This window comes from Pelodiscus sinensis, chromosome 11, assembly GCF_049634645.1.
Source record: "Pelodiscus sinensis isolate JC-2024 chromosome 11, ASM4963464v1, whole genome shotgun sequence".
Classification (NCBI taxonomy): Eukaryota; Metazoa; Chordata; order Testudines; family Trionychidae; genus Pelodiscus; species Pelodiscus sinensis.
The window spans coordinates 45877607-45904174 of NC_134721.1; the positions used below are offsets into that span (position 1 = coordinate 45877607).

At 51.0% G+C, this 26568-nt stretch overlaps 1 protein-coding gene across 6 annotated transcripts in view; it reads right to left on the bottom strand.

Moving 5' to 3' along the window:
• FANCD2 (FA complementation group D2) overlaps positions 1-26568 on the bottom strand; it is a 95597-nt gene that overhangs the window by 25913 nt on the left and 43116 nt on the right. For all 6 annotated transcript variants that reach the window (XM_075939570.1, XM_075939568.1, XM_075939566.1 and 3 more), the window contains 17 exons: positions 23744-23844; positions 23182-23290; positions 21937-21972; positions 19704-19847; positions 18693-18827; positions 17060-17191; positions 13813-13920; positions 10876-10985; positions 10167-10227; positions 9576-9701; positions 7193-7266; positions 6943-7089; positions 5785-5885; positions 5377-5492; positions 3888-3996; positions 3142-3243; positions 458-570 (listed from right to left, as the gene is read on the bottom strand). In XM_075939570.1, coding sequence (XP_075795685.1) covers positions 458-570; positions 3142-3243; positions 3888-3996; positions 5377-5492; positions 5785-5885; positions 6943-7089; positions 7193-7266; positions 9576-9701; positions 10167-10227; positions 10876-10985; positions 13813-13920; positions 17060-17191; positions 18693-18827; positions 19704-19847; positions 21937-21972; positions 23182-23290; positions 23744-23844 — 1824 coding nt within the window. The remainder of the gene's footprint in view (positions 1-457; positions 571-3141; positions 3244-3887; positions 3997-5376; positions 5493-5784; positions 5886-6942; positions 7090-7192; positions 7267-9575; positions 9702-10166; positions 10228-10875; positions 10986-13812; positions 13921-17059; positions 17192-18692; positions 18828-19703; positions 19848-21936; positions 21973-23181; positions 23291-23743; positions 23845-26568) is intronic.

Sequence of the window (26568 nt, forward strand, 5' to 3'; positions counted from 1 at the left end):
GTGCTGGGCATCCTACGTATCAAACAAGCACATGTTACTCTCCAGTGCTGGAATGTCTCCCACCGGAACCCAGGGATCTGAGGCAAGACACTCTCCAACTGGTCAACAGATCTGGTGGCAGCCACGCTAGTGTCAAAGGCCAAAAGGCCCTGCTCTAGGTATGGCTCGGAGAGTTCACATTCTTTTGCTGTGGGGGCTGAAAGGAACTGAGGTGGCAACAGCCCTGCACCCTTCTATTGCCACATCTTTAGAATCTGCTCAAGTGCTACCGGAAGGCTCCGCGGTCTCAGCTCGCTGGTCAGGGCAGCACAAGAGCAGAAATGTGCAGCGGGCACTCGAAGCGCCACCAACTTTCCACGCTCAGATGGGCGGAGCACGTCAGAAAGCAGCGCGGAGATTTCTGTCCCTAGGAAGAGGCCCACTCCCGGCTTTCTGTTCCTCTCCCAACCAATGCTACCTTCTCCAGCTGGGTGGGCTCAGCTCCGGGCTGATTTCCCTCAGGGTTCTCCTCGCCTTGGGAGTGGTCTGCAGAGGAGTCTTTGCTCTCTTCAGATTTTGGGGTTTTTCCTCCTGGAAGAGAAACGGTTTTACAACCATAGGCCAGGCCCAGCCCTGAGCTCTGCGAGGCTCAGCCAGGCCACTGACGGGGGCAGGAAGGCAGACTCAGGAAAGCAGCCGACAAAGCACTACCCAAAGGCTATATTGGACATAGCCATGGTCACAGCTTGAAACTGCAGTGCCCAGGACATCAGAGGCACTCCTCCAACCAACTTTCCCCCTTAAACTTCTTTGTTTAATTGAGCCCCATGTTTGTATTATCCACAATGAACCATTCTGCGGTACAATTCTATAAATCAGTAGCAATGCCTCCCCTGGAGTTACGGGTTCCAGACTAGTCACCCCATCTCAGAAATCACCATGCCGAAGGAGGAAAGGGTCAGGGAAGGGTGATGCTCTAGAAGAGCGGAGAGAGAGGCTCATAAGGTGAAGCCATGAACTTTCATAGGATTTCAGTCCCAAGAGGCTAGGTGCTCTCTAACAACGAGGAGGGCATTGAGCCTGGAATCTGTGAGCTGAGGAAAGAGGTTTACCCTTCATGTGAGCCGATGCAGCTGCCAAACATCCCTACTGGCCAAGGTTGATCCCGAGAGGTTACACGTAAAAGGTTTTCCAGACTGCAAAAACGCACGACTGAGAGAGTCTGTTACTGTTGGCTCAAACAGAGAATCACCTCCATTTCTAGGCTGCAAAGTAACAGCTTGTAACTTCCCCGAGCAGACGTGGACCACACTAGTCAAGCTAAATTCAAGTCAAGAGTGTGCCCCTGTTGCAAGGACACAGGGGGCATGTCTAGACTGCATCCCTCTGTGAACAAGACACGAGAAGCCATTCTTCTGCTCTGCTCTGCGCTGACCAGGCCTCAGTTGGAGTATTGTGTCCAGTTCTGGGTATCATGTTTTAGGAAAGATCAGGTCAAATTGGAGAAAGTGCAGAGAAGAGGTCTAGAAAATAGGGCGTGTGAAGAAAAACGGAAAAAACGGGTTTGTTTAATCTGGAGACTGGGAGGGGCACAAGAACAGTCTTCAAGTACATAAAAGGTTGTTACGAGGATAAGACAAGGAACAATGGGCTTAAATTGTAGCAAAGGAAGGTTAGGTTGGACGTTGGGAAAAGCTTCCTGTCAGGGTGGTTAAGCACTGGAATAAATTGCCTAGGGAGGTTGTGGAGTCTCCACCATTGGAGGTTTTTAAAGGCAGGCTGGATCAACCCTCTGGGGATTGGCTAGACCAGTGTTTCCCAATCTGTGATCCATGCAGACTTAGACCAGTGGTGCCCAAACATTTCCTGCCTCCCCACTTGCCAGCAATAGAATCTTCTTGAGGAGCAGGAAACAGTGAGCCAGTGGCTGTAAAAGGGGGAGATGAGGGCTGCCGGGTGGAGGTGGGGGAGGGAGGCTTGAAGTCATGGTGGAATTTGGTAGGGTGTCAAACTGCTCTCTGGAAGCCAATGCTGCAGGCTGAGCTGAGGAGCAGCAAGGAATCCGGCTCCAATACTGCTGTCATCTCGGCATGGGAGCAGACACAGACAAGGAAGAAGGCCAGCACTGATTCACTTTTTATTCCAGGGTGGGATTTTGCCTGCAGAGTCTCAGATAGGGACGGGCCCTCCTGTCACAGGCTAAGGAGTGGATGGCAGTAAGGGCTGGGCAGTGGCCTTGAAAGGCAGGTTGCTAGTGCTCCTTTGTAACTCGACATGAGCCAGCAAGGCCTGATGGCATTTGCTGGGGGAAGCTTTCCAAGGCTTTCCCTGTGGTGACAGCTCTTGCACCAACACCTGAGGCACAATAATCAGCTCTCCAAGAGCATTGTGCGAGTGTTCGACCCCGAGGGACCACAGTCCCTTCTCATGTGGGGACTGCAAGGGCAGCAAATTGTGCTAGAGAGTCTCTCCCAGGCACGGGTCACCTGACGCGGGCATCCATCAGGTGTTATCCCAGAGCCAGACACGTTTGAAGCTCCTGCAGGGCTCAGGGCCCAGCATGGCCTCAGGGCTCATGGATGCAGGAATGTGCCCCAGACTATGCTAATCTACACTCCATGGAACAAACAGAAACTCTAGCAATGACCCGAGAAAGAAAGAACTAGACCTGCCAAGAATTAGCCTGAGGACTGAGAGGCATGATCCAGTAGTACTCGGTGATGGTGGCAGAGGGGCTGAGGAGGTCAGGATGCCCTCCCACACACAGAATAGGGCACTGAGGTCACCCTTGTGAGATCTCTCCCCCCCAGACACAGCTCTCCAAGACAGATCTGCACAACAGTGTTAGGAGCGCCACATCACACCAGTGGGAATGCTCAGAAGCACTCCAGGAAATACTATACCGTAAGGGTTGGAAAGACACAAACCCCAGGCTGAAGCAGACCTCCAACTACTGGGAAGCTTCTGCTAAAGGCAGGTTATCCCATAACCACCTATTGCAAGGTTTCCTGCACCCTCCTCTCGAGCATCTGGTGCTGGCCACTGTTAGAGACCAGACACTGGCTGCACAGACCCAGCCTGACCATTCCCTGCTCCTAGGGTTGCAATTCTGCTGAATCTGCCTGAAAACTGTACCAGTATTTTGGAAAAAATGTCCTCTACCTGTTTTCTTCTTTTTAGCTGGCCCAACAGCACTGATGGATGCTGCTGCTTCCAGAGCTTCACAGTCAAAGATAGCAGGGGGAGGTACATAGCCAGGGCTTGCTGAAAGAGCCAGAGGGCAGCAAGTCAGCGAATTCAGTTCTTCACACGAACAATACGAGCCAGCTAGATTTCCATGGGAGACGCCCCTGCTCCTATGCTCAGTGCCTTATCTTTGAGCCCCATAGTTTCAGGTTTTCTGGAAGGTAAGCACCATCAGGGCTGCTCTAACTCATGGCCTGGCCAAAAGGGCTCTCTTTCTGCCAAGTGCCAAACAAGACTGACCAGGACAACTTCCCGCATGCCCCTTACGGTGGGGGCTGGTAGGAAGGCCACCAAAGAGAACACTCTTGCTTCGGGATATGCCCCTGGGGCCATGACTACCTCTCTGTGTTGCTGAAGTAGCTCAGAAGGGCTCGGGTTTGCATACTCCACCAAGAGCACTTTGTCCAGAGAGTTACAAATAGAGCTTATAATGCAGCGGTGAGATGCTATTACTTCTTGGCAGGGCTATGAACTGGCCCACTGGAGTATCTATCACCCTCCACTGGTGCCAACACTTCCTGAAGGCTGCTGGGAACAGGGCAGAAGTTCATAGGAGACATAATTCAGAGACTAGCTCTACAAAGCACTTGATAAGTAGAGAGGTCCCCTCCCGAGAGCGAATTCTCACTCGGACGTGGGAGCCTGTATTCTGCACAGCTCACCTGCCAAGCACCTTCCAAGCACCTTCTGTAGCTCCGTAATATTTTGTAATCGCGCCAAAACTTTCCCTTTCATCTCAAGGTCCTGTTGCTGACAGAAGGCGTTCACCACCTGCAGACACAAATCACACTCAGTGGCAGCAAAGGGGCGCTATTCGGTGTTGGAGGCCTGGGAGAAGTGACAACCAGCAAGGGACATGAACTGTAAACAGCATACCCTGTGAAGCCATGCACGGCTGGTCTTCACTATGGAACCCCTGAAATCTGAAAGAGAGCAACAAGAGACTTGGGGGTCTGCACCCACAACTGCCGTCTGCACTGGGGGAGCAGGGAGGAGATGCAGGGATTTAGAATCATAGAACCATAGAGCTGGAAGAGACCTTGGAAGGTCATCAAGTCCAGCCCCCTGCCCAAGGCAGGGCCAATCCCAACTAAATCAACCCAGCCAGGGCTTTGTCAAGCCGAGACTTAAACACCTCTAGGGATGGAGATTCCACCACCTCCCTAGGTAACCCATTCCAGTGCTTCACCACCCTCCTAGTGAAATAGTTTTTCCTAATATCCAACCTGGACCTCTCCCACCACAACTTGAGACCATTGCTCCTTGTTCTGCCATCTGTCACTACTGAGAACAGCCTCTCTCCAGCCTCTTTGGAACCTCCCTTCAGGAAGCTGACGGCTGCTATCAAAGCCCCCCTCACTCTTCACTGCTGCAGACTAAACAGACCCAATTCGCTCAGCCTCCCTGCATTGCAGGGGCAGGCCAGGTCCATGGGGGTTGGGCCTGCTGTGCAGGTGGCATGTTACAAGCCTGGTAGGAGGGGATTACAGTACAATCACAGGGAGTGGAAAGCCTAGTCTCTTTCTGCAGCTCCACTCCCTGTCTTAGGCAGAGGCCCCTTGGTTTTCTTGTCACCTATCCACGCACTTTGCACTTCTAGCACGGTCCCTATGAAAGCGCCATGGTGCTCTGGCGCGTGGACTGTCACTGGGTAATTTCCAGCCTGTGCTAGCTCTCCTCCAGCTACCGTGCTACAAACAGAAGCGGAGCTGCAGAAACAGGACCAGGGAGGGGCTACCCCCTCCCATACGCAGCTAACGACTGGGATGGAATCAAACTTCCCCTGCTCTGTGAGAGCTACGGCGGGAAACACCACCTTCCAGAGTGGTGCAGGCAAAGCCAGGGACTCACAGGGTGTCACTGGGCCGGGCCTCAGGCTCTCTGACCTCGGCAGCACGATGGGAAGCAGATGCCAAGCCCAGGGTTTGAAATCGTTAGACAGGACATGCCAGAGGCCAGACTGCTCTCACAGCTGTTTCTTGTAACAGACGGCATCGCTGGCTGCCCACGCCAGATGTGGAGAGGGCCCTGGGGGAGGTCCCCAGCCAAGGATGGCCTCAGGGAACAATCCCCTGGCTGGAGCTCCCTATCACCCACAGCTAAGCGCTCCTGACTGCAGCCTTGCCAGGCCTTTTAGCCCAAGCCACTCACCTCCCGGAACCAATTGAGTGCATGAAACAGCAGTGAGCACAGGAACTCCCTTTCCTGCTTGGCTAGGGAGTCCAGCTTCCCTCCGACCTCCAGCTCAGTCAGGTGCAGGGGACAGCCTGGAACAGAGCAGGGACAGGGCTGCCTAAACTCAGTAGCATGACACTCAGCTCTGGCTGCCCTGGGTGAGGAACGCTTTATCCCCCAGGCATGCTCTGTACCAAGCACCACACGGAGCACCGAACTCAGCCTCCCACCAGAGGAAACCGAGCCCCCTTAGGTCAGGGTCAGAGAGGAGCCCACAAGCCCAGGGGTTGACCACAGCATCCCCACCTCTCCTGCACTGACTGCGGAGAGGTAAGGCAGGGAGACTGGCTCAGGCAGGTAGGGCTTAATGGCTATTTCCCATACCCAGCAAGGCATCGATCTCCTCCATGCTCCCATTGTGCTGCTCCGCCGTGTACAGCCTCAGCAGTCGGAAAGAGGGCGACAGACACTCTGGAGACGCTACCCTGGGAAAAGAAGAGAGGCTGGCTCTGCATTCTGCTCCCCACCAGCAGAACCTCAAGAAAGAAACATTTCCTGTCCTCCTGAAGCCACTTTGCCCATCTGTAATCATCTGCCCCTGCCAGTTTGCAGGGCAGAAAAGCACCATTGGTAACTAACGCTCCTCCCTCGGCGTCACTCCCGAAGAATCAAGTCCTTGATCTCAAATGTTTCAGGCAGAGAACCACAGGTAGAAAAGAGGCTGCACTTGAACAGATCAGCTCAGGCCAGGGTCCCTTCCATCTCCAACGAGTCAGAGGAAGGAGTGAGAAGCTATGAAGTGAGTGACTGCGGCAGAGAGGTTTCCTTCCAACTCCCTCAGTTGCTGGTTGCTTTTGACCTGGGGGAGGAGGGTTCTCAAAGTGTATTTCACATGAACTGAGCTCTGGATTTTCTCGCCACTCATATCAAAATGAATCCAAAATATTTCTTGGCCTCAGGGAGCTTTGGGGGCAATACGTTCCCATGCTGAATACAGGGTAGTAAAAAGTAATTCTGTTTGCCAGTTTGAATGTTGCCGATTCAGTGAATGTCTTGTTCTTGTGTGAAAAGAACAAATAAAACGGGACGCTGGGTTATATGCCTCTCACGCCTCTCTCTAAACTAAATCCATCTCTGGTGCTTATCATGGATCCCATTCCGACAGTATGAGTTTCATCCAGCTATTGTTACAGCCCCAGGAGGCAGGGCAGGGCTGTTTTCCCCACTCTGCAAATGGGGAACTGACGCAATTTCTCAAAGGCAGCCTGCGGCAGAGCAGGGAACAGGCTGCAGGACTCCCGAGTCCCAGGCTAGCATGCAAACCACTGCATCATCCTGCCTCTCCCACACCAAACAGCCCCCGACATCTGCAAGTGCACAACATGGACAAGAATACAGGCTCCTGCCTAACTCTTCTGTCTAGTTTTCATTATGCGTTTCGGAAGCAGAACTGTAGCCAGAACTTCTGGTACCTTGTGCTAAGAGGAACGTTGCCACAACTCACTGGACAGTGAAATGATTTAAAAGGGAGGCATCACTTACTTCTTACCCTGGTTCCCAGGTGCCATTTCATCAACACTCTTGCCAACCCACTTCTGTGACAGCAGTGGCAACAGGTTGATAACAATTGCTCCCTGACTCTCATCTTCATCCAGGTTATACAAGGACTTTACTGGGAACAGGTGAACGCTGCAGAGAGACCGTTGTCAGAGACAGTCAACATCCCATTAGCAAACTCAGCTAGTGACAGTCAGTGCTGTTCGTGTTAACACGTAGCAGCTCTCTAGCATACCCATCCACTGCAGGCGTGAGATCCACCACAAAGTCATTGGAAAAGTCCTCAAGGACACTGCTGCCAAGGCGGTCCTGGAAGAAGGAGAAGCAGAGCTTAGCACAAGGGCTAGTGAAAGGAGGTGCTCCGGGAGTGCAGGAAGGAGCAGTCACCGCCTTGAGCGGTAACTGGAGCTCTCGGAGGCTTGCGTCTCTGCTGCACCTGCCTTTTGGGAACAGTGCCCATGTATGCGCCCCACACGTCCTCATGCTTCACAGCCAGGCTCCGTGGGGCTGTTTGGGCAAACTGCCCTCAGTTCCTTCTCCACCCGCAAGTCTCCTAAGCAGTGAGTAAGGACGACGGCTAGCGGAGCACTTACAAGGACAGCATCTCCAGAAGCTCTGGTTAGCACAGAAGGGGAGTCACTCTCCTCCCCCTCTGAGCAGCGTGTTTGCCAATGCTCCCTCTAACTGACGTCCCGTAAGTGCACCTACATGGGGGTGCTGTATCACAGAACAAAGCCGTTCCCCACATGGATGGCGTGCGGTGGGAGTGGGCTCCGGGGGGGGGGGCAGAGGGTGAGGGCTGGGGGTGTGGTCTGTGGAATGGGGTGCAGGCTGCCTGGGGGAGAGAGGACTTTCCCCACTGCAGCTGGGAGCCCATTCCAGGCTTAATGGGTAGTGCGCAGGGCTTAATAGGAAACAGCACGGCCACGCAGCTTAAAGGGGATTGAGGTTCCTGTCACTTCAGGTAACTTCTAACCAGCACTTCCCTAAGCAGGCAGGAACAGAGTCCCACACAAAAGAAAGTGGCAATTTCACACCAGAGGATTTACAACATCATAAATATCTTGATTTCAAAGCTATTCTAACAGTGAAATTTCACTATATTGTAATTGTAGGGGTCCTGACCCAAAAAGGAGCTTTGGGCGAGTCACAGGGTAGGGGTTTGCAGTACTACTACACGTACTTCTGTGCTGCTGCTGGAAAGCAGCAGCTGCTGGCCAGGAGACCAGCGCTGAAGACAGAGCCTGCGGCAACACAGAAGTAAGGATGGCACGGCACAGTATGGTATTGCCACCCTCCCTTCGGCACTGCTGCCTGCAGAGCTGGGCCCTCAGTCAGCCCCTGCCACTCTCTGAAGGCTGCATAAAAGTGAGCAATACTGCAATCCGCCTTTAATAACTCTGTGAGCCCCACAACTCCCTTTCGGGCAGGATCCCCCACTTGAGAAATACTAGCTTCCCCCATGAAACTGTATAGTAGAGGGTAAGAGCACACAAAAGACCAGATTTCACAGAGGGAGACCAGATTTCACAGCCTGTAACACATTTTGCATGGTGAATGGTGTGAATTTGCCTTCAGCAACATGTGATTTTGCATCAGGGCATAATGATTAGAAGACACGAAGACAAGATCAAAGTGCCATTCTACAGGTGTCTGCACCTGATACATCCCTTAGTAAGGCTATAGATCTAGAATGTGCTATCGCTCTTGAAGGGGCTGTCACAGTCAATCTCAGTATAACCAGAGACCTACTTCGATAACCTCTGTTTCAAACTTTGTTTCTGCAATGGATACAAAGTAGCCCAGGAGGATTTCTGAATGGTTTAGACCCGTCTAGGTAACAGACTAATGCCCTCCTGCATCTAGAGTACAGAATATGACTTCTTGACTGATCTGATGCGTCTTGGAACTGAGTATCCAGGGCAGTATGATTTGATTAGATTAATGTGCCATTCTGAGAACACTTTAGGTATGAATCTTGGATGGGCCCATAGCGACACTTCCACCCTCCTCCCAAGACCAGCCCTCTCTCCTGTGCCCCCAATACACGAGACCACCCCCACAACAGCCCCACCTGCTCATATCCCTCCCAGCCCCTAGTATGCTTGCTACCTTCCCCCGGGGGCACAGCAAAAGGGCATGCAGGATTTGGAAGGGCTCCTACCAGTCAAGACTCTGCTCCCACCCCAAGCAGCCTATGGTGGCTCCTCCAAACCCCTGGACAATACAGAGCCTTGTATGTTTAAAGGGATGCCAAGTACAAAACAAAAGTTTGAAGTAGTTTGAGTTGCAACCCATCTTGCCCCCCCCACTCCCCATGCGCTATGTCTGGAACATTTACCACCACATTTGCTATTTTTTAAAAAGCTTCTCTCTCTGAGTGGGCTGTGCAAAAGGCACACAAACACAACAGATCGCTCCAGGTATGCAAACCAAAAATTAAACACGTGGAAAGAAAAGATTTTCCTCTCTATTCTTAGTGGGTTACAGGAACCCCTGCTATTGCTGCAGGCGACACTAGAACAACCGTGTGAGTCTTACACGGATGCTGCCCCATAATGCCTGGGCATGCTGCATGCCACTGAAAGGCACTGCACACAAACCGCTCTGTAACATACCAGGATTTGCAAATCCAAATTCCCTTTCTGTTTCTCAATCAAGTTGGCAAGTTCATCGTAATACAGAGCCAAGGCCTCGGAACTTTGCTCGCAACAGTAGCTCACCAGATCGAGCAAGACGGAGAGCTGCAAAGAAGGACCAACAACAGGGGAGTAATATGTACCTTACCCCCCACTCAGATAGACACAGGCGGATCCACAGCTCCCAAACTCGCCCACAAACTCCTGCCTGGCCCAGCCCCTCTCACTGGCACACGAAGCCCATAAGCCCCTGCCTTTCTCCACCCACCTGCCCCCTCACAGGATGGATTTGCGTTGCAGCAGTGACTAGCAGGACCCCATTCTGTGAGACACTGTTGGACTCCTTGGAGCAAAGCAGTTACAGACCAATCACAGACCTTCTCTTCCCCCAAAGCATTTCTCAGGATCCTCTTTGCAGACCCACAAACCTGTCTCCCCCTATTCCCAGGCCCTACACTGACACAAACATCCCATTTGCCCCATGGGACCCTGACCTCCCCAGAGAGGCACAATCCCCTGGCAGCTGCATGGACTCCAGTCTCCCTTTGACATACACTCTGTGCTCTTCACCTGTCTGCCATGCTCTTCATTCTGTGGCGTTCTCTCCAGCAAACGCCCATCGTCTTTACTTCTGAAATCAATGGACAAACTGGTTTCAGACCTGTGAGCATTAAAAGGCCGGGCTCTGTGCCCTGGAGGAAGATGGGGCTACCACATGGACACACACCTCGCTGCCATGCCTCGGCCCCAGTGCTCCAGGTGTCAGCACAGACAGGAAATGGCAGAAAGCAAGAGGGAGATCCTGGGAGCAGCACTGCAAAGTGCTCGTTTCCACTGTTGGGATGGCAGGCCTAAGGCTGTGATTAACCTAAGCATGGCTTGGGCAGTCTGCCAGGGAAGGTTCTAGAGCAGCTTGGGGGTGCACACAATGCCGTACTTCACAGGGGAAGAACTCGGGAATCAACTGGTTTTACAGCGAAGATTTGCATTCGCCACAGGGGCGCACGTTCCACCGATTTGACCCCAAATCCTTTCCAGTCACAGCTCCAGCGGATGCTAGTCAAGGCACCTCAGGATCAGCATTATCAGTGGCAAGACCAGCAGCAGGACATGTGGATACATGGCACAGGAGTGTGCAAAGAATTTTTGTGAGCGGTTTTCCTCCAGTGAGACCTTAGTGTGTCCATCACAGGCCTGTCCCCTTTCTCCTTCCCCTCTTGCCAGCTCTGGTTGTGTCACACTGGCTCAGGACTGCTGATGGGTTCTACTTCTCACTCACCTCTTTGCTGCCATGCTGCCTGCCATGGTAATAGCACCAATAATCCCCATTTGCTTGTACTTAGGAACAGTGCTGGACAGCCACTTCCTGATCACCATGTGCATGTCATCCTGCAGAGAGAGACCGAGAATGCAGCATCACCACGTGGGCATTTGTGTGCGTGAACGGGACGGCTGTGACCATCTCACTTTCCAACAATCTGCCTCAGAGCCCGCCAGAGATCACAAAGCTCACTACCTCCCTGCGCACGTCCTCCCACAGCTGGGGAGCCAGCCTGTGGGAAGCACATCCTTGTAAGGGAAGCCATGTGATGGACTCGAACAGAAACCCTGTGCCGAAAGCAAGGGGCTCACGGGTATCTGGCACTGAGTTTCAGCTGGGCTGCCCAGTTGAGTGTACCCCAAATTCTTAATGTCATAAATGGCATATAAAAGATGGCATCTAAGACATCAATAAAATCTAACTTCCTACTGATCATCAGTATCCTTGGGGGGCTTATGAGGAGAGGACAGATTCAGCTTTATAAACACATTAGGAATGATGTTGTCAAAGCGCGCCTGCCAGGCAGGGCTGAAGTTACCCCACACTAGACAAAGGAACGTGGTTCCGCCCCCTTGAAGTTCTTTCCTTGTTACATTGAGAGGAGGAGAGAACCACTCAGCATGGTGGCAGGGAGAAGGGAGTGTAGGAACAGATCACTCTGGATTTTAGCAAATCCAAATCCAGTGTAGAAGGGAGCCAGCATCCTTCACCATGGGTACGTCTAGATTACATCACTCTGTCGCCAGAGGGATGTAAATTAGACATACCGAAATTGCTAATGAAGCGGCGATTTAAATCTCCCACACTTCATTAGCATAAAAATGGCCACCGCTTTTTGTCGCCACGGAACTTTGGCGACGAAAAGCGGCAGTCTAGCCACGGTTATATCGCTCACTAAAGCCTTTGGCGACAGATCCCTTATGCCTCGTAAAATGAGCTATCCAGGAAGGGGGAAAGAACCCCAACTAATTTCTCACTCAAGATGACAACATAACCGAGCACCTTGGACCCCGTGAGAGTTCCTGATCAAACAGGCATTCAGCCACCTTGCTGGGTGGTAGACTGACAAGCAGATTATCTTGAACAAAGGCTGCAGCTTGTGGAGTTAAGGCTTAGCCACCAGACAGTATTTTCCACTTTTATTTGCTTGTGACCAGTTCTAATGCTATCCTGGATTCAAGAACTCACTACAAATCTAGCCTCCTCTTATTAATAAACTTGTTTTACTTTTAATCTGAACTGAGCCAGTGCTGTGTCTGAACTGAAGCAATAGTTTATGCCAGTCACAGTGATCAGCTCAGCACATTTTGTCGCTTTGGAGGAGCAAACAAACATTATTTCTCTGAGCTTTCTTGGAGGGGACGGGATATTTCAGGGCAGATGACTTGGAGGAACTTTGGGCCAGGGAGTATGCTGGGTTCACCCCTCCATAAGGTAAGTGGGTGACAGAAGGCAGAGAGTGCTGTTGTGCTGCAGACAGGCTCCGGGAGTCAGACGTGCTCACCACTCCGATGCTCAGTGTGCACTCGTCTGCAGGCTCTCAGTGCTCTGGCGGGGAGTCCAAGCAGCAGAATATTCAAAGCACTCGGAGAACTGTGGGGAAGGGGGCAGTGATACAGCGCCTCACTGGTTTGGGTTGCACTCTGGAGCCTGAGAGTAACTTCCTCTACTGTGGAGACACTGGCCACACAATCACAGTAGAGCTGCAACCCAGGCTCCAAAATTAGGCTTGTTTTGACCTTTGCTTTAATTATTCAGTTGACGGAACTATAGTCCAGATTGTTTCCGGGGTTATTAAAAGTGTATGGAAGGGTATTTTTATCTGCAGGATTATACTGTTTCTAAGGCCAGGTCTCACCTCCTAGTGTTCCCTGACCAAAGCCTTGTGGACGGGTATGAAATTCAGACCATGCTGTTGTCACTTGGGCAATTGACTTGCTCCCTGGGGTGCTGTATAACGCGCCAGAAGTCAGTTCAGATGACACACACGCATTCTCTAGAGCGCGGGGGGCAACCTAGGCTGGTGAGTGGGAGGCACGAGGGCCGCATGACTGTTGTAGCTAACACACATGTGGGTAGAGGGGAGTTTTACTCACTGCACTTGCGTGGCTAGCATGGGGGGGGGGGCGCCGACTGACGCACAGCAGCTTGTTGAGTAGATGCAGAGGGAGCACACAGCTCTCAATGTTGTGTGCAGCCAGCACGTACCTCACTTGACATGCCCTTGCTTTACGTGGTCGTCCCATTAGTAATGCTGGTGGGAAAAACCCTGTGCAGGCGAAAACCAGCCATCTGGCAACCCTGCGCGGGAGCCACACTCAGAGCCCCAGTGGGCCGCATGGGCTGCCCCACCACTGCTCTGGAGTTTGAGAGCCAAGCTCTGAAGTCTAACTTTTCAGTGCAGCGATGCAAGAGAGAAAATGCTCTTCTGAGGGGCAACTTCAGGGGCAGAGCTGCTTCGTGTCTATTTTGCCAGCCGTAAGTTGCCTATTGGAGAGAAGCTCTCCTGCGGCAGGCCTACTGGGGGTGCAGTAGCTGAGCTATTCTTCCCGAGAGGTTCCTAGGGCTGCAGGGACCAAGTTCTACTGCTGTGCCCCCCAGCGTGTGGAGTGGAGCTATTGGATGTGCGGCAGCAGCAGGAAGTGCCTCCTGTTTGGAAGAGGAACGAGTCCACAGGAGAAGTGTCTCACCGCTATCACGTTGGCTGAGTAAAGGCAGGGTGAGGGGAAGGAATTTAAAAGATACTGTGCACCAGAAATCCCAAGACGCCCAAGGACTGCGCATGCTGCACCATCCTGGGCCTGCTGCTGCTGTCTCCGCACCACGCAAGCAGTACAAACCAGCACAGCAAGGGGAGAGGCCAGAGACTTGCTTCCTTCCTCGCCCGCCACTCACCTGCAGATAGCTGTCTTCCTGCCTCTGGCTGAAGGCCAGCTCGCCCAGAATGTAGAAGAGCTTCCGGATTTGCTGTGGACTCAGTTTCTCCGTATAGTCTAAAATGTTCTGTAACAGAGACAGGTCAAAGTAGCACAGTGCCTGGCAGTCCCGCCACAGACTGCAAGCAGCACCCCCGTTTGCTAGTAACAGGAGTGCACTTTTCTCTTGTGCACATACTCAGGGGGAAGCTGCCACCTCTGGGCCAGTCTGCAGTTCCCCAGGACTGACGTGCAAAAGGTAGCAGCCCACCTCATGTACCCCAGGAGCACATGAAATCTGACACCCAGTATGCATCCATTGCCACTTGAAGGCTTTGTTCCTAGAGTTCAGAGCTGGTTCCAAGTGCATTAATAATCGTGATGGGGAGAAGACTAATCTAGAGAATGCTATAATGCCATTCTGCAATGCTACGGTGTGGCTTCATCTGAATGCTGTGCACAGCACTGGACACCTGTCCCTGAACAGATATTGCACAACTAACAGGGATTCAGAGTAGGTGAGCGCCTGGAGACATTCTCCTAGGAAGAGAAATTGTGAAGACGGGGTAGGTACCAGGGATGTGAAAGGTTAACCGATGGGGTCTGGAGCAGCTCCCTGCCTGCCGTGTGCAGGGGGCTCAGCCCTGTGGGGCTCGCTGCCTGGAACAGCCCCTTCCTGTGGTGGGCCTGGGCTCATCACAGGCAAGGCTGCTCCAACTATCTGTGCCCCGCCCCTCCCGCCCAGCTCTCTAACTCTAACAGGTTAAACATCACGTTTAACCGCTTTCCCAATTAAATGGGATTTTACATCCCTAGTGGTTACCCTACAGAGGGGACAGACAAGCCTATTCAGCAGTGAGTGGTCTAGAGAAGGAAGATCAGGAGATCTGTTTGCTCCTTGTTCTTGTGAGGATGGGGGGTTAAATGACCTTGAAAAGATGCCAGATTCAAAATTGATAAAAGGAGACTCAACCACTGGATCTTAATGCCTACAGCTACGGTAGCCTATTGCTTTCCATTCCAAGCCTCTGTTGTCAGTTTCCCATAACTTTGCCAAATTGTAACCATTTAGATTGGAATCTTCCACCTCCGATCTCTGCCTCGGGCAACTTCTTTTCCTTTATGAAGGATGCTGTTTCCCAGAACAAGGCCTGTTTTTCCACTACTTGATAATTTTGCTTGTGTTAATATTTGTATCCAGCTATTTCTCTGAAAAGCACTAGCAAACCCATGATTTGGAGCAGGATCTTGGAATTTGCACCAAGAAACCACACTAAAGTTGTATGGGGAACATTTTTTCTGACACTTTCTAACTATTGAGAACTGAACTTTATAACCTAATGTTCTTTTACCAGGTTTTTTTTTTCTAATGCATATTCTTTGGGTTTTTTAAAACAAACTTAAAACCCCCAGAAATTCCATTGCAAGCAATCATATTATCCCGCCACAGCACCAGCCACTGTCACTTGCAGTAACAAAGTAACTGGTAGCAGCAGGCTGTTCCCTTCAGTGCGGGTGCGGCACAAGAGGGAGTCCTCTGAACTGTCATTCATGTTAAAATTCGACACTTACCAACAGGGACTTAACAAGTCTTTGAACTTTCTCACCCATTACCAAGACAGTTTCCCCAATTATCACCTGTAATACCATTAACTCACAAACATCCCACTCTCCCTACCTTTAATATCAGCAATTCACAGACACTTACCTTCCTTCCTCCCCCTTCCCACCCCCCCGCATCCCCCTTCTGTTCTGCAATGTGATTTGTCCTTTTCATATTTGTTCATTTTTTTAAATTCTATCCTTTGGTATATATGGTTGTGACTACTTTCTTCCACTATTTGATCTGAGGAAGTGGGTCTGGCCCACGAAAGCTCATCATCTAATAAACCATCTTGTTAGTCTTTAAAGTGCTATATTGTCCTGCATTTTGCTTCAACTACCCCAGACTAACACGGCTACATTTCTATCACAAGAGGGAGGTGAGACACACACTTTACCAGTTGAGTTTCAGATTGCTCTACTTTCGGCAGAGCAATAAGAACATAAGAATGGCCGTACTGGGTCAGAACAAAGGTCCATCTAGCCCAGTAGCCTGTCTGCCGACAGTGGTCAGCGCCAGATGCCCCGGAGGGGGTGGACCGAAGACAATGATCAAGCGATTTGTTTCGTGCCATCCATCTCCAGGGACACCATTCCTACCCCCTGGCTAATAGCCTTTTATGGACCTAACCTCCATGAATTTATCTAGCTTCTCTTTAAACTGTTATAGTCCTAGCCTTCACAGCCTCCTCTGGCAAGGAGTTCCACAGTTGACTATGCGCTGTGTGAAGAAGAACTTTCGCTTATTAGTTTTAAACCTGCTCCCCATTAATTTCATTTGGTGTCCTCTAGTTCTTATATTATGGGAACTAATGAATAGCTTTTCTTTATTCGCCCTCTCCACACCACTCATGATTTTATAGACCTCTATCATATCCCCCCTCAGTCTCCTCTTTTCCATACTGAGAAGTCCCAGTCGCTTTAGCTTCTCCTCCTAGATTTAAGCAATCTAGAGACTCGGGTCTCTTGGGTTCACTTCCAGGTTCTAGATGGGAACGTGCTCTGGCCCTTTCTGCCCCTGCTCTCCCCACACCTTTCTCTCCCCCTCCTACTGCCATTTCCTGCATCCCTTCCATCTTGCCTCCCAGGCTCCTACCTCTCCCCCTTCCCTACACACCCTCCCTCTTATCCCCACATGGAACAGCAGTAGGTCAGCTCGCCCAGGAGAGCTGTGAGTGTGCAGCAAAGCGCACACAGTGAGTGCACGGCACACCAAGTGCTGCAGACTGATCGCAGAGAGACTGGTGCAGACACTGAGGACAGACACTGGGGACAGGTGGCAAGAGCAAGGTGAAGTTCCGACTTTCCTTGGGAGAAGGCAAAGGCGGCATGTCAGGCCTCGCATTCTCTCCAGCAAGGGGCAGGACTTGAGGAGGGAGGGGCGGTGTTGTCTTGTTTTCAGCACTCTGTGTGAATAAAGACAGAGCCCAGGAAGGGCTGTTTGGAGCAAGAACAGCCGTGTGGCATTCCTGAGCAGTCTGCAAAAGAGGAAATAAAGAAAGGGTGCTGCATAGCGACTGCTGGCCCCGATGGTGTGTCCAGGAGGCAATGTACCCTGTTCCAACACACTAACTCACCCTCTAGACGAGCCCCAAAGGTGGACCATTCACAAACAGATACACTACCTTCAGGAAGGTGGTGTAGCGCCTCAGTGGGCAGGTATGCAGACTCACTAGGTCCATGAGCACATCCAGAGAAATGTCCACTTCTGCCTCACTTCCTCCGCAAACGTGGGTCACCAAAGCACTCACAACCTCCTGAGGAAAACCCACAAGCAACCAAGAGTGAAACGCAAACAGAAAATCTGTTCTGTGCCAGAAGACCCTTGGGATAACAACAAAGCATCTGCTGCATCAGGCAGGATGACAGCCAAATAACAAGGCCACCCGAAGCTAAAGCAAAGGGCTAGGTATGCATGCGCGTGGGTGAGAATTCACCTCTTTTGCCTGTGGCTTAGCACAGCTTCACTGACTTCTGTCACTTCCAGCAGTAGCAGAGCGAGCAAGCAGCTGGAGCACCGGGCCTGGTGCAAGCCCTGAGGCCTGGCCAGAGGCTGTGAACCAGAGCCTGGCCACATATTAAAGCCGATGGTTACAGGTTCACTGTCCAGCACGTGAACTTGGCAAAGTTGTTGCTAGTGCACTAGGCACTAGATATTTACACAAACAGACTGCAGAGACAGCCCTATCTAGTACGAGATAAGATGGCTTGACAAAATAACGAACAGGGATGCTTTGTCCTACACATCAGGAACAAGGGGGTAATAAACAGACATCATGAAGCACGAGAAGGCGGTGTGCAAGTTGTTCATCCCAATTGCTTGTCTCAATCTATAGATGTTGCTTGCCTCGCCTTTACCCTGTGTGTGGCTTAGGGAACAGCAGAGTTTCCTGCTGCTGACTCCTTGCTCTGGGCACTCCTGTGTTACTGTACTCGTAACCACAGAGCAAGGGCACCAAGACTGTCCCTTGAGAGCAATAACCTTTGCCACAGGTCTTTGTCACCAAACTGTTCCTGAGCAAAGGTCGGCTGGATTAGCAGGCTGCCTTCTCTGCTCTTAGCATGGATCATATTGGCGCTCCAGGGACAGAAACACTGGGAAGCATGAACAGTGTTACTGGAGCAATGACATTCCAGCCTTCAGCACTGACCACCACCAGATACAGCTCAACATGGACTGTCTCCATTCACAGACGCCAGGGACTGACGGCAGTTGCTTTCCTGAGCCTTCTCTGTGTTAGCATTTCTGTCTGCTCACACCACTTAATTTAGCGCTTGTCTCCTCTAGAATAGTGATAGAAATGTAGCCGTGTTAGTCTGGGGTAGTTGAAGCAAAATGCAGGACAATGTAGCACTTTAAAGACTAACAAGATGGTTTATTAGATGATGAGCTTTCGTGGGCCAGACCCACTTCCTCAGATCAAATAGTGGAAGAAAGTAGTCACAACCATATATACCAATCTAGCACTGCTGGATGTTTCTCTTTGCAGCTTCTGCCATCTGGAACAGGTCTCTGACTTGCCTAAGTTCACCCCCACAAACACGTCAACTTCTTTCAACTTTCTACCTGCACTGCTAAGTCTCCAGAGCAGTGTGAGTGAAAGACACATTGCACAAGACTAGGTAGAATACACTAACTCCCATGTAGAGGATCCATTGATCTCCAGGGCTTTTTGATGTCCCTACTTCGATCTGCAGCTGTCAGAGCCAATGTTTAACCAAGTACAAATATACGCTCTTCTAGATTTCCAAGTATACCTGCTGGCAGTAGGAGTCAAAGGCTGCAAATGCCTGTTTGTACATGCAGCTGCCAAAGGAGACAACACATGGATCCACAGAGTGCAGAAATGTCTGAGCCAGCGACAGAATTGACAGGAAGAAGTCCTTGATAACCTGCAATACAGACATCGTGAGAGAGACCTGAGCATCGTTACTACTGGCTTTCAAAGCTCCCATCCCTCCCTTCACAAGTTCCAACGAGAGGAGCACTGCTCTTTATTCTCAAGATCCTCAGTTCGTTTAATAGGTGATTCTCAGCTCCTGACTCTCCTGCCTCATTAGGTAGAGGCTGACACCACAGCAGACTCTCACTTACATTTGTGCTCTCCCTAAGCCTGCTTCACTTGCAAAACAACGAGGAAGTTGTCTGCACAAGAGCTTTTTGCACAACAGAGTACAGCTGCACTGGTGCAAGCTCCTCACACAGACATGCCGCCCTGGTGTAAAAAGAGCTTGAAGGGGTGACTCCGGCAAGTCAGTTTAGAACAGTCTACACTCAGGCTTATGCTGGGGCAGGCGACCAATAACTACAGCCCCCCACTGCAGTAAATGCTCATTTGCCAGTCCCTGCTTTACTTTGTGGGCAGGCACAGTCTGTCCCCACACATGGGCCCTTCTCCTTGTAACCGTAGATAGAGGCACTCTAGTCAGACACAGCTACCTGTCCAAACGCAGACTATTTTCTGCTTGCAAGAAGGGATGTGTTTAAAAACATTGGGTCTAAGAGAAAACGTGAGGCACAGCAGCACACCAGGCCTCAGGGGTCACCTGGGTGGGAGACAGGTAAAAAGGCTCACTAAGATCTACAGAAGGACCAGAAGCCTGTCCCATGCTCCAGCCAATCTTGGGAAGTCCACCAGAAGGTTGAGGAGCTCCATGAAACAAGCCTGGAAGTAGCTAACCGAGCATAGAGCTGACTCGCAACGTGACAATCCCAGGAGGTGGAGGGGAAAGGGGAATGCCCCAGCATGCATTCTCACCAGCACTCACCAGCGAGTGATTTCGGAAGGCACTCTGTACCAGCTGCTCCGGCACACAACCCAGGGGAATCTTGTTTCTCAGCACTCTCTCAATTTGCTTCCTACTCTTGGGGTGCGTAGTGTGGATTAGCAGCAGAACTATCAGGTCCAGAACCTTTCACAGAGGAAATAATCACTAATCAGAAAACCATGATGCAGTGGAACAGAAAATGTCTTATGTCTGTTTCCTGTCTGCGAGCAGTGTCTTCCTCAATTCTGGGCCGCCCTGCTCTCTCTGCAGCTCACGGAGGCAGATATGCATTTTGGCATCACATAATGCGGCCATGCCCTCTCTGCTCCGACTTGCTGTCCAACGCACTCATCCTGAGCTCTAGCAGTTGTATAGTATTGCTAACAATCGTCCAGACACAATGAAATAACGACATACACTGGACCAAGGAAAGCTTTAAATCTTAGACAGGCACTGTCCTAAGGTAACAATCCTACTTAACACCCAACCTGTGACTCATGAGCCATTCCGGGTTGGTAGAATTGTTGTAAACCCTACTAGCATTAAGAAATCTTCCGTTCTGCAGCCTGGCGTCTCCCATGAGTCCGGGAAGTAAGAAGCAGCGAACAGATTCAGGAAGGGTTACGAAACAAAAGTTCAGCAGGAATGAAATACCTGCCTTTTTGTGAGCTCATTACAAATCCTGCAGCTCCATCCTGCCAAAAGAGGCTGGTGCTGAAGCCAGAAGATCCACCCTGTACTACTTAGTGAAGGAGCGAGACCAAGTGGCCAAACTGAGCAAATTGCCAAACTGAATCCACTTGCTCATTCCACTCACGGGGCTGATAAGGATCTCGTGGAGTACATCTTAATCCTTTCAGGGACAATAACCATGGATGATTTGTAGGCTTCCACTAAACATCGTCTAACCCAGTGTTTCTCAACCAGTGGTACTAGTACCCTCAGAGGTATTCGAAAGAAGTCTGGGAGTACGTCAGCAACTGAAATTTAGAGAAAACTGAATTTTTGTGTTAAGTTTTACAGCGCTTTATTATTTTTGAACTTTTTACACCCAAAAATTTCATTGCCTGCCCAGCTACGATTAAGTTGTTTAAACAAATGTGTTGTAATGGTAGAAAACAATTGTGCTGCAATGGTAGAAAACAATTGTGCGTGTCTGAAAACTGTAGGTACTGGGGGTACTTTTTTTTGTTTTTTTTTAAAGGAGTACTTTATAAAAAAAGGTTGAGGAACACTGATCTAATCTACCTACCGATGGCGGAACTGGAAGCTCTGAGTCCCTGGCATTTTGGGTGAAAGGATTCAGAGGGCCTGCGTGTTTGAAAGAGATATTGTCAATGCTCTGCCGACACCTAAGGCTGCCTTGTCTTCTCAATTGGATTATAACAGAGTGGCTGGCCCATTAAATGAAACCAAACTCCGAACTCCTTTCCAGTCCAGGAGTCCCAGTGGGCCAGTTAAGAGACCTCGCTAGAAAGAGAGCTGGGGAAGCCAGGCGGAGCAGAAGGTGACAGCTGCCAGAGAGGGAAGGTGCTTTTTGGTGGAGGGCTGAAAGCAGGTGAGCAGCAAGAGAGGTTTGCTAGTTGGTGCCCCCAAGCCAAAGAGAGAACCAGAGGGCAGAAGCCTGCAGGCTTCAAGCCAAAGAGCCAGAGCAAAGGTCCAGAGAGGGCTGAACGTAGGGGAGTGGTTTCCCACTGACTTCACCTCACCAAAGAGCTGCCCCCAGCCCACAGAAGGCCAGGGACTGAGGCATGCTCCCAGCATCTGTGTGTCTCCTTAGAGGCACCACTGCACGATTCCCAAAGGACTGTCGCTGGCTTGCTATTGTGCTGATTAACCTGTCTGTGGTTGAAGAGAACCATTCCTCTAGGAAATGGGAAACTCTGCTCCCTGCTTCACTCCCAGGAGAATGCCTGGGTGATCTGTGTCAGAAAGTGGATGATAGGGGTGCTGAGGTCCCTCTGGTTTTCCCTTGGTCCAGAAAACTTCCTTGTTTGGGACCAGTCAGGTCCCCAGGGTGCTGGACTAGGGAGGGCCAACTGTATAATTCAGAGCAACCCTGGTTAAAACCCTGGAGAGAACAAATGCCTGGAGACCCACAAGATCTCTCCTGATCTCCATTGCAAAGCCTCTGGTCCTGCTGCTGTGGAGGAAGGAAGTGCCCTTGCCAGTGTGTCCATGAGAGAAGTCATAACACAGAGCAGCCACAGCAGAAAGTCAAGAGCAGCGTTACCTTGTGGTCAGACGCAGAGCCAGCGTTCTCAATAGCCTGGGGAGGAAAGAAAGGGACAGTTACAAGAGTGTGAGATACTAACGCACACCCACACATCCTGCACCACGGAAAGGACCAGACTGGCCAGCCAGCTACCAAAAGGAACAGTGCATCTGTCCATTTCTCTTCCCTGCACGCCCACCGATCCTGGGCAGCGGACTGCATTCAATACCATAGACTCTGGAGGCCGCTCCTAGAGCTCTCAATAAAAGCTACTCCCCTCACCTCCCTCGTACATTTTTCCAGAGCAAGAATCATGTTTTTATTGAGGAACAGAACAAGTCCCTTAAATAGACTCAACTTCTAGCCACCACTCCATGGACACTGTGATCCAGTGGGGGGAGGGAGGTGTCAGATGGGTGGCTACACTATTGAGGGAAAAAGACTGCTAGAGAAACAGAACATTCAAACTGCCAGTTAAGCCGAATGCTCCTCGCTGTCTCAAAGAGCGCCTAACGCTCTGGTATGGCTGGGTGCAGCAGGCAGGGACGGGAAAGGCACCTGAGCTGGCAGCACAGTATATTTTCCTCAGACTTCTGTGACTTCTCGGTTTCCCTCATTCCTGCACAGACCTGGAATAACATCTCTGCCTGCATCTGAACACCTCATGTCACAGCTCTTTCCCTCTACTCCTACATCCTCCCACCTGAATAATGTGCAAAGTTGCAGCTTGCCTGAGGACACTCCAGCAACTTCTGCCTTTGAGAAAGCAGCGGGGATCCTGAGTAATAGACAAAGAACTGGGAGGAAGAAAGCAAGTCCAGCCCCTGCCTGTCATTCCAAATGGAACTCGGCCCCCCGGGCAGGATCAGTCACTGCTGGGCAAGTCAACAGCAATAGCAAGCCTCAGAGTTACTGAGCTAACAGCAAAAGCATTTCCCACACTTCACAGACGAGGAGACTGAGGCCCAGAATGGCTAAAGCTCAAATTTACAAAATAGTGCTCGTGTGAACACACAGCGTTGGGCTTCCCCCGTGCCGGGGGTCCTCGCTCTGTGCGGCTAACTCAGGCCTGAGAGCACCGTGCGATCTGTAGCTGCACAGTGCAAAGCATGGATAGCACTGAAAACAGTTCGTTCCACTGCCTGCACGGATCAAAGCGCAACACTCGGTAGTTCTGAGAACAGCATTTGCAAGTGACTAAATTTGCAGTTAATGTTCTAATTACATTAAAAACCGCAGACACTCTGGAAAGCACAGTCTGACCTTAATCCACGCTTCAGAAATGCCTTTCTGAAATCGCACCGCCAACTTGACCACATCAAAAAGGAGCTTGACACAGTTCTGGCTACTGCTCACTTGGCTGGTGGAGGAACTGCAAACAACCAGAGAGGGACAGAATTGCTCTGCTGTTACCTGGGTCTTGTTGTGAGAAGTAACGGCCACCTCAGCACTCCAAGGAGCAGCTGCAGCACCACCCACTGGAAGGCAAGCGATAGCCAGGATGCTGGCAGGACAGTGCCAGCCTGGGATCGTGCGGTGACAGGAGAATGGGGACAGTGGTGCAAATGCCAGCCTGGGGGGTGAAGGATGAAATCGCGGCGGCACAAGCCGGAATGGGTGTGCCAGCACAGCTGCTACAGGGTGGCATGGCTGGAAGAGATCCTGCTGTGCGACGGACCGTGGAGAGTGCCATCCAGACAAGATATGGCAGCAGACCCGGGGTTGCAGTGATGCTGGCTGGAAGGGACACAGGCCGAAGCACCGATCATGCCAGAGGAGATAGCACCCTGGGAAAACGATGCTTGTGCAGATGCAATGCAAATACCTTGTTTGTGGCTGGCTTTTGAGTTTGTTCTGGGAAGACAGTGTCTGAGGAGGTAACACACATGACGACAGATCCAAGTTCTCACGAAGGGTAGAAATCACCTGCAGAGCACATTCATTTATAACAGACAGGGACATTGCTAGAGCACTTGTACAAGTCAAGGTCACATCTGAGGGACAGAGGAGAAAGGTGGAGGAACAATACAGACAAAATTCTGTAGGATCCCCACTGATAATATTACAGCATGTAACAAGGTATATGGGCTGTGACGCTGCACCCCCCATTCATCATAGTAGTATGATTGTGACATGGTTACAACCAGGAGTCGTCGAGCAGGGGCGAGCCCAGCTCGCCTGCCGCATGGTTCTGCACATGTGCAGGTCGCTCCGCGCCGGCTCTTCCAGGGTGTAATCTACTCGCCACGGGCGAGTAGATTACACTATTTTTCGAGCCCTGGTGACATACTTACAATGGCTTGTGTACAAGGTGTGGCATGTCAGGGGTTGTTGGAAAAGTTATAATTTGCTGAATACGATTATCCTATTTTTGTGCAAGTAGCATTTTTATGTCTGGAGTCATGAATATTGATGGTGTATCTGTATTTCAAATGTGGCTGCACCCGGGTGACACCCTCTAGGCAAGATGCTTCCAGCCTAGACAGCTGATTGTAAAGGGCCTATTTGAGGGAAGGGGCCCTTAGGGCAAACAGTAGGCCTTAGGAGCTTATCCCGCACCAAGTAAGCCTTCCTGGGAATGGCTGCTATGGCTCAGCCAGGCATGCAAGGGCCTGTGACCAGACTACAGCACTAAACTCCACTTTGATGCCACTTTCCACAAACTGGGCTGGGAATTTAGCTTGAAACAAAGGGTTCCCGCTGTATGGGGACACTGTCTAAGGTGGGCGTGACATCACGATTTTTCGTCACTCCACCACAACTCACACCCTGAAAGAAATTCGGGAAGACAAAGGACTTGGAACAGGGAACAAGAAGCCAAGCCCCAAGGCAGATGCAGCTTGCTTGTATCCTCAATCAGAGTGAGAGATTGCTCATTCAAACCCCCTCTGTTTAGCATATTAGGCTCTGTTGGGATAGGTAACAATTAACGGGTCTGGGATAGTGGTGAGGGGTCCAGCCACAACAAGCATTGCCCTTTTAGCAGATTTTGCCCCTTTGTCCTTGCCATCTAGAAAGATCGTTAGACTGAACAGTGTCTTGTTTTGACTTCTCACTTGCTCTGTAAAAATATTTTCAGGGACAGAGCTCTTTCCCCCTCCCTGCGAGCTGCTGATCAAGACAGTGTGTAATGCTGATTCAACTAAAAACCAGTAAACAACAAACAGGGATGGGTATCACCTGCTCATTAATATTCATTGTATGGGAGTTAACATTACTAAATGAGGGTATGTCTACACTACAAAGTTAATTCGAACTAACAGACGTTAGTTCGAATTAACTTTAATAGGCGCTACACATACAAACCACTAGTTGGAACTTAATTCGAACTAGCGGAGCGCTTAATTCGAACTAGGTAAACCTCATTGCACGAGGACTAACGCCTAGTTCGAATTAAGTAGTTCGAATTAAGGGCTGTGTAGCCACTTAATTCAAACTAGTAGGAGGCTAGCCCTCCCCAGCTTGCCCTGGTGGCCACTCTGGGCACCACCAGGGAGACTTGTCTGCCCCCCTCCCGGCCCCGGAACACTTAAAGAGGCACGGTCTGGCTATGGTGCCCATGCCAGGTGCAAGCCTGCCAGCACCCAGCTAGCAGACCCTGCAAGGCACGAACCAGCCACTCGCTGCCACCCAGCCACCCGCCTCTTCCCGGGACCAGGCTGGCGGCTACCAGGAGCCTGCCCGGGGTCGCAAGAGGCGGGCGCCCCCCTGGTCTAGTGCAGACATCGTGGACCTCATCCACGTCCGCCGCACTAGGCACAGGAAAGTGGCCGTCTAGGGCAGGATAGCTGCCAGCCTGGCCACCCAGGAGCAGGTTTGCATGAAAATCAAGGTTGTCCAGTGAGACCCCTGACCCTGAGCCCTGAGCTTAGAACATAAAAACATAAGAACGACCGTACTGGGTCAGACCAAAGGTCCATCTAGCCCAGTAGCATGTCTGCCGACAGCGGCCAACACTAGGTAACCTGAAGGGGATGGACCGAAGACAATGACTAAGCCATTTGTCTCGTGCCATCCATCTCCAGCCTTCCACAAACAGAGGCCAGGGACACCATTTCTACACCCTGGCTAATAGCACTCCATGGACCCAACCTCCATGACTTTATCTAACTTCTCTTTAAACTCTGTTATAGTTCTAGCCTTCACAGCCTCCTTTGGCAAGGAGTTCCACAGTTGACTGTGCGCTGTGTGAAGAAGAACTTTCGCTTATTAGTTTTAAACCTGCTACCCATTAATTTAATTTGGTGTCCTCTAGTCCTTCTATTATGGGCACTAATGAAGAACTTTTCTTTATGCACCCTCTCCACATCACTCGTGCTTTTATAGACCTCTATCATATCCCCCCTCAGTCTCCTCTTTTCTAAGCTGAGAAGTCCCAGTCTCTTTAGCCTCTCTTCATATGGGACCTGTTCCAAACCCCTGATCATTTTAGTTGCCCTCCCCTCTCCCAACCTCACTCTTCCCCTCTCCCACCTCCTTTTCCCAGTCTCCCCGAGTTTTGTTGAATAAAGAGAGTTTCTATTTTTGAACACACGTGTCCTTTATTTTGTACATCAGGAAGGGGGGCTAGGGAGGGGTAAGTGGAAGGAGGTGAGGGAGGAATGGGGTACGAGCCCCCGATGGGGAGGACTGGGGTGGCTCTGCGGGCTC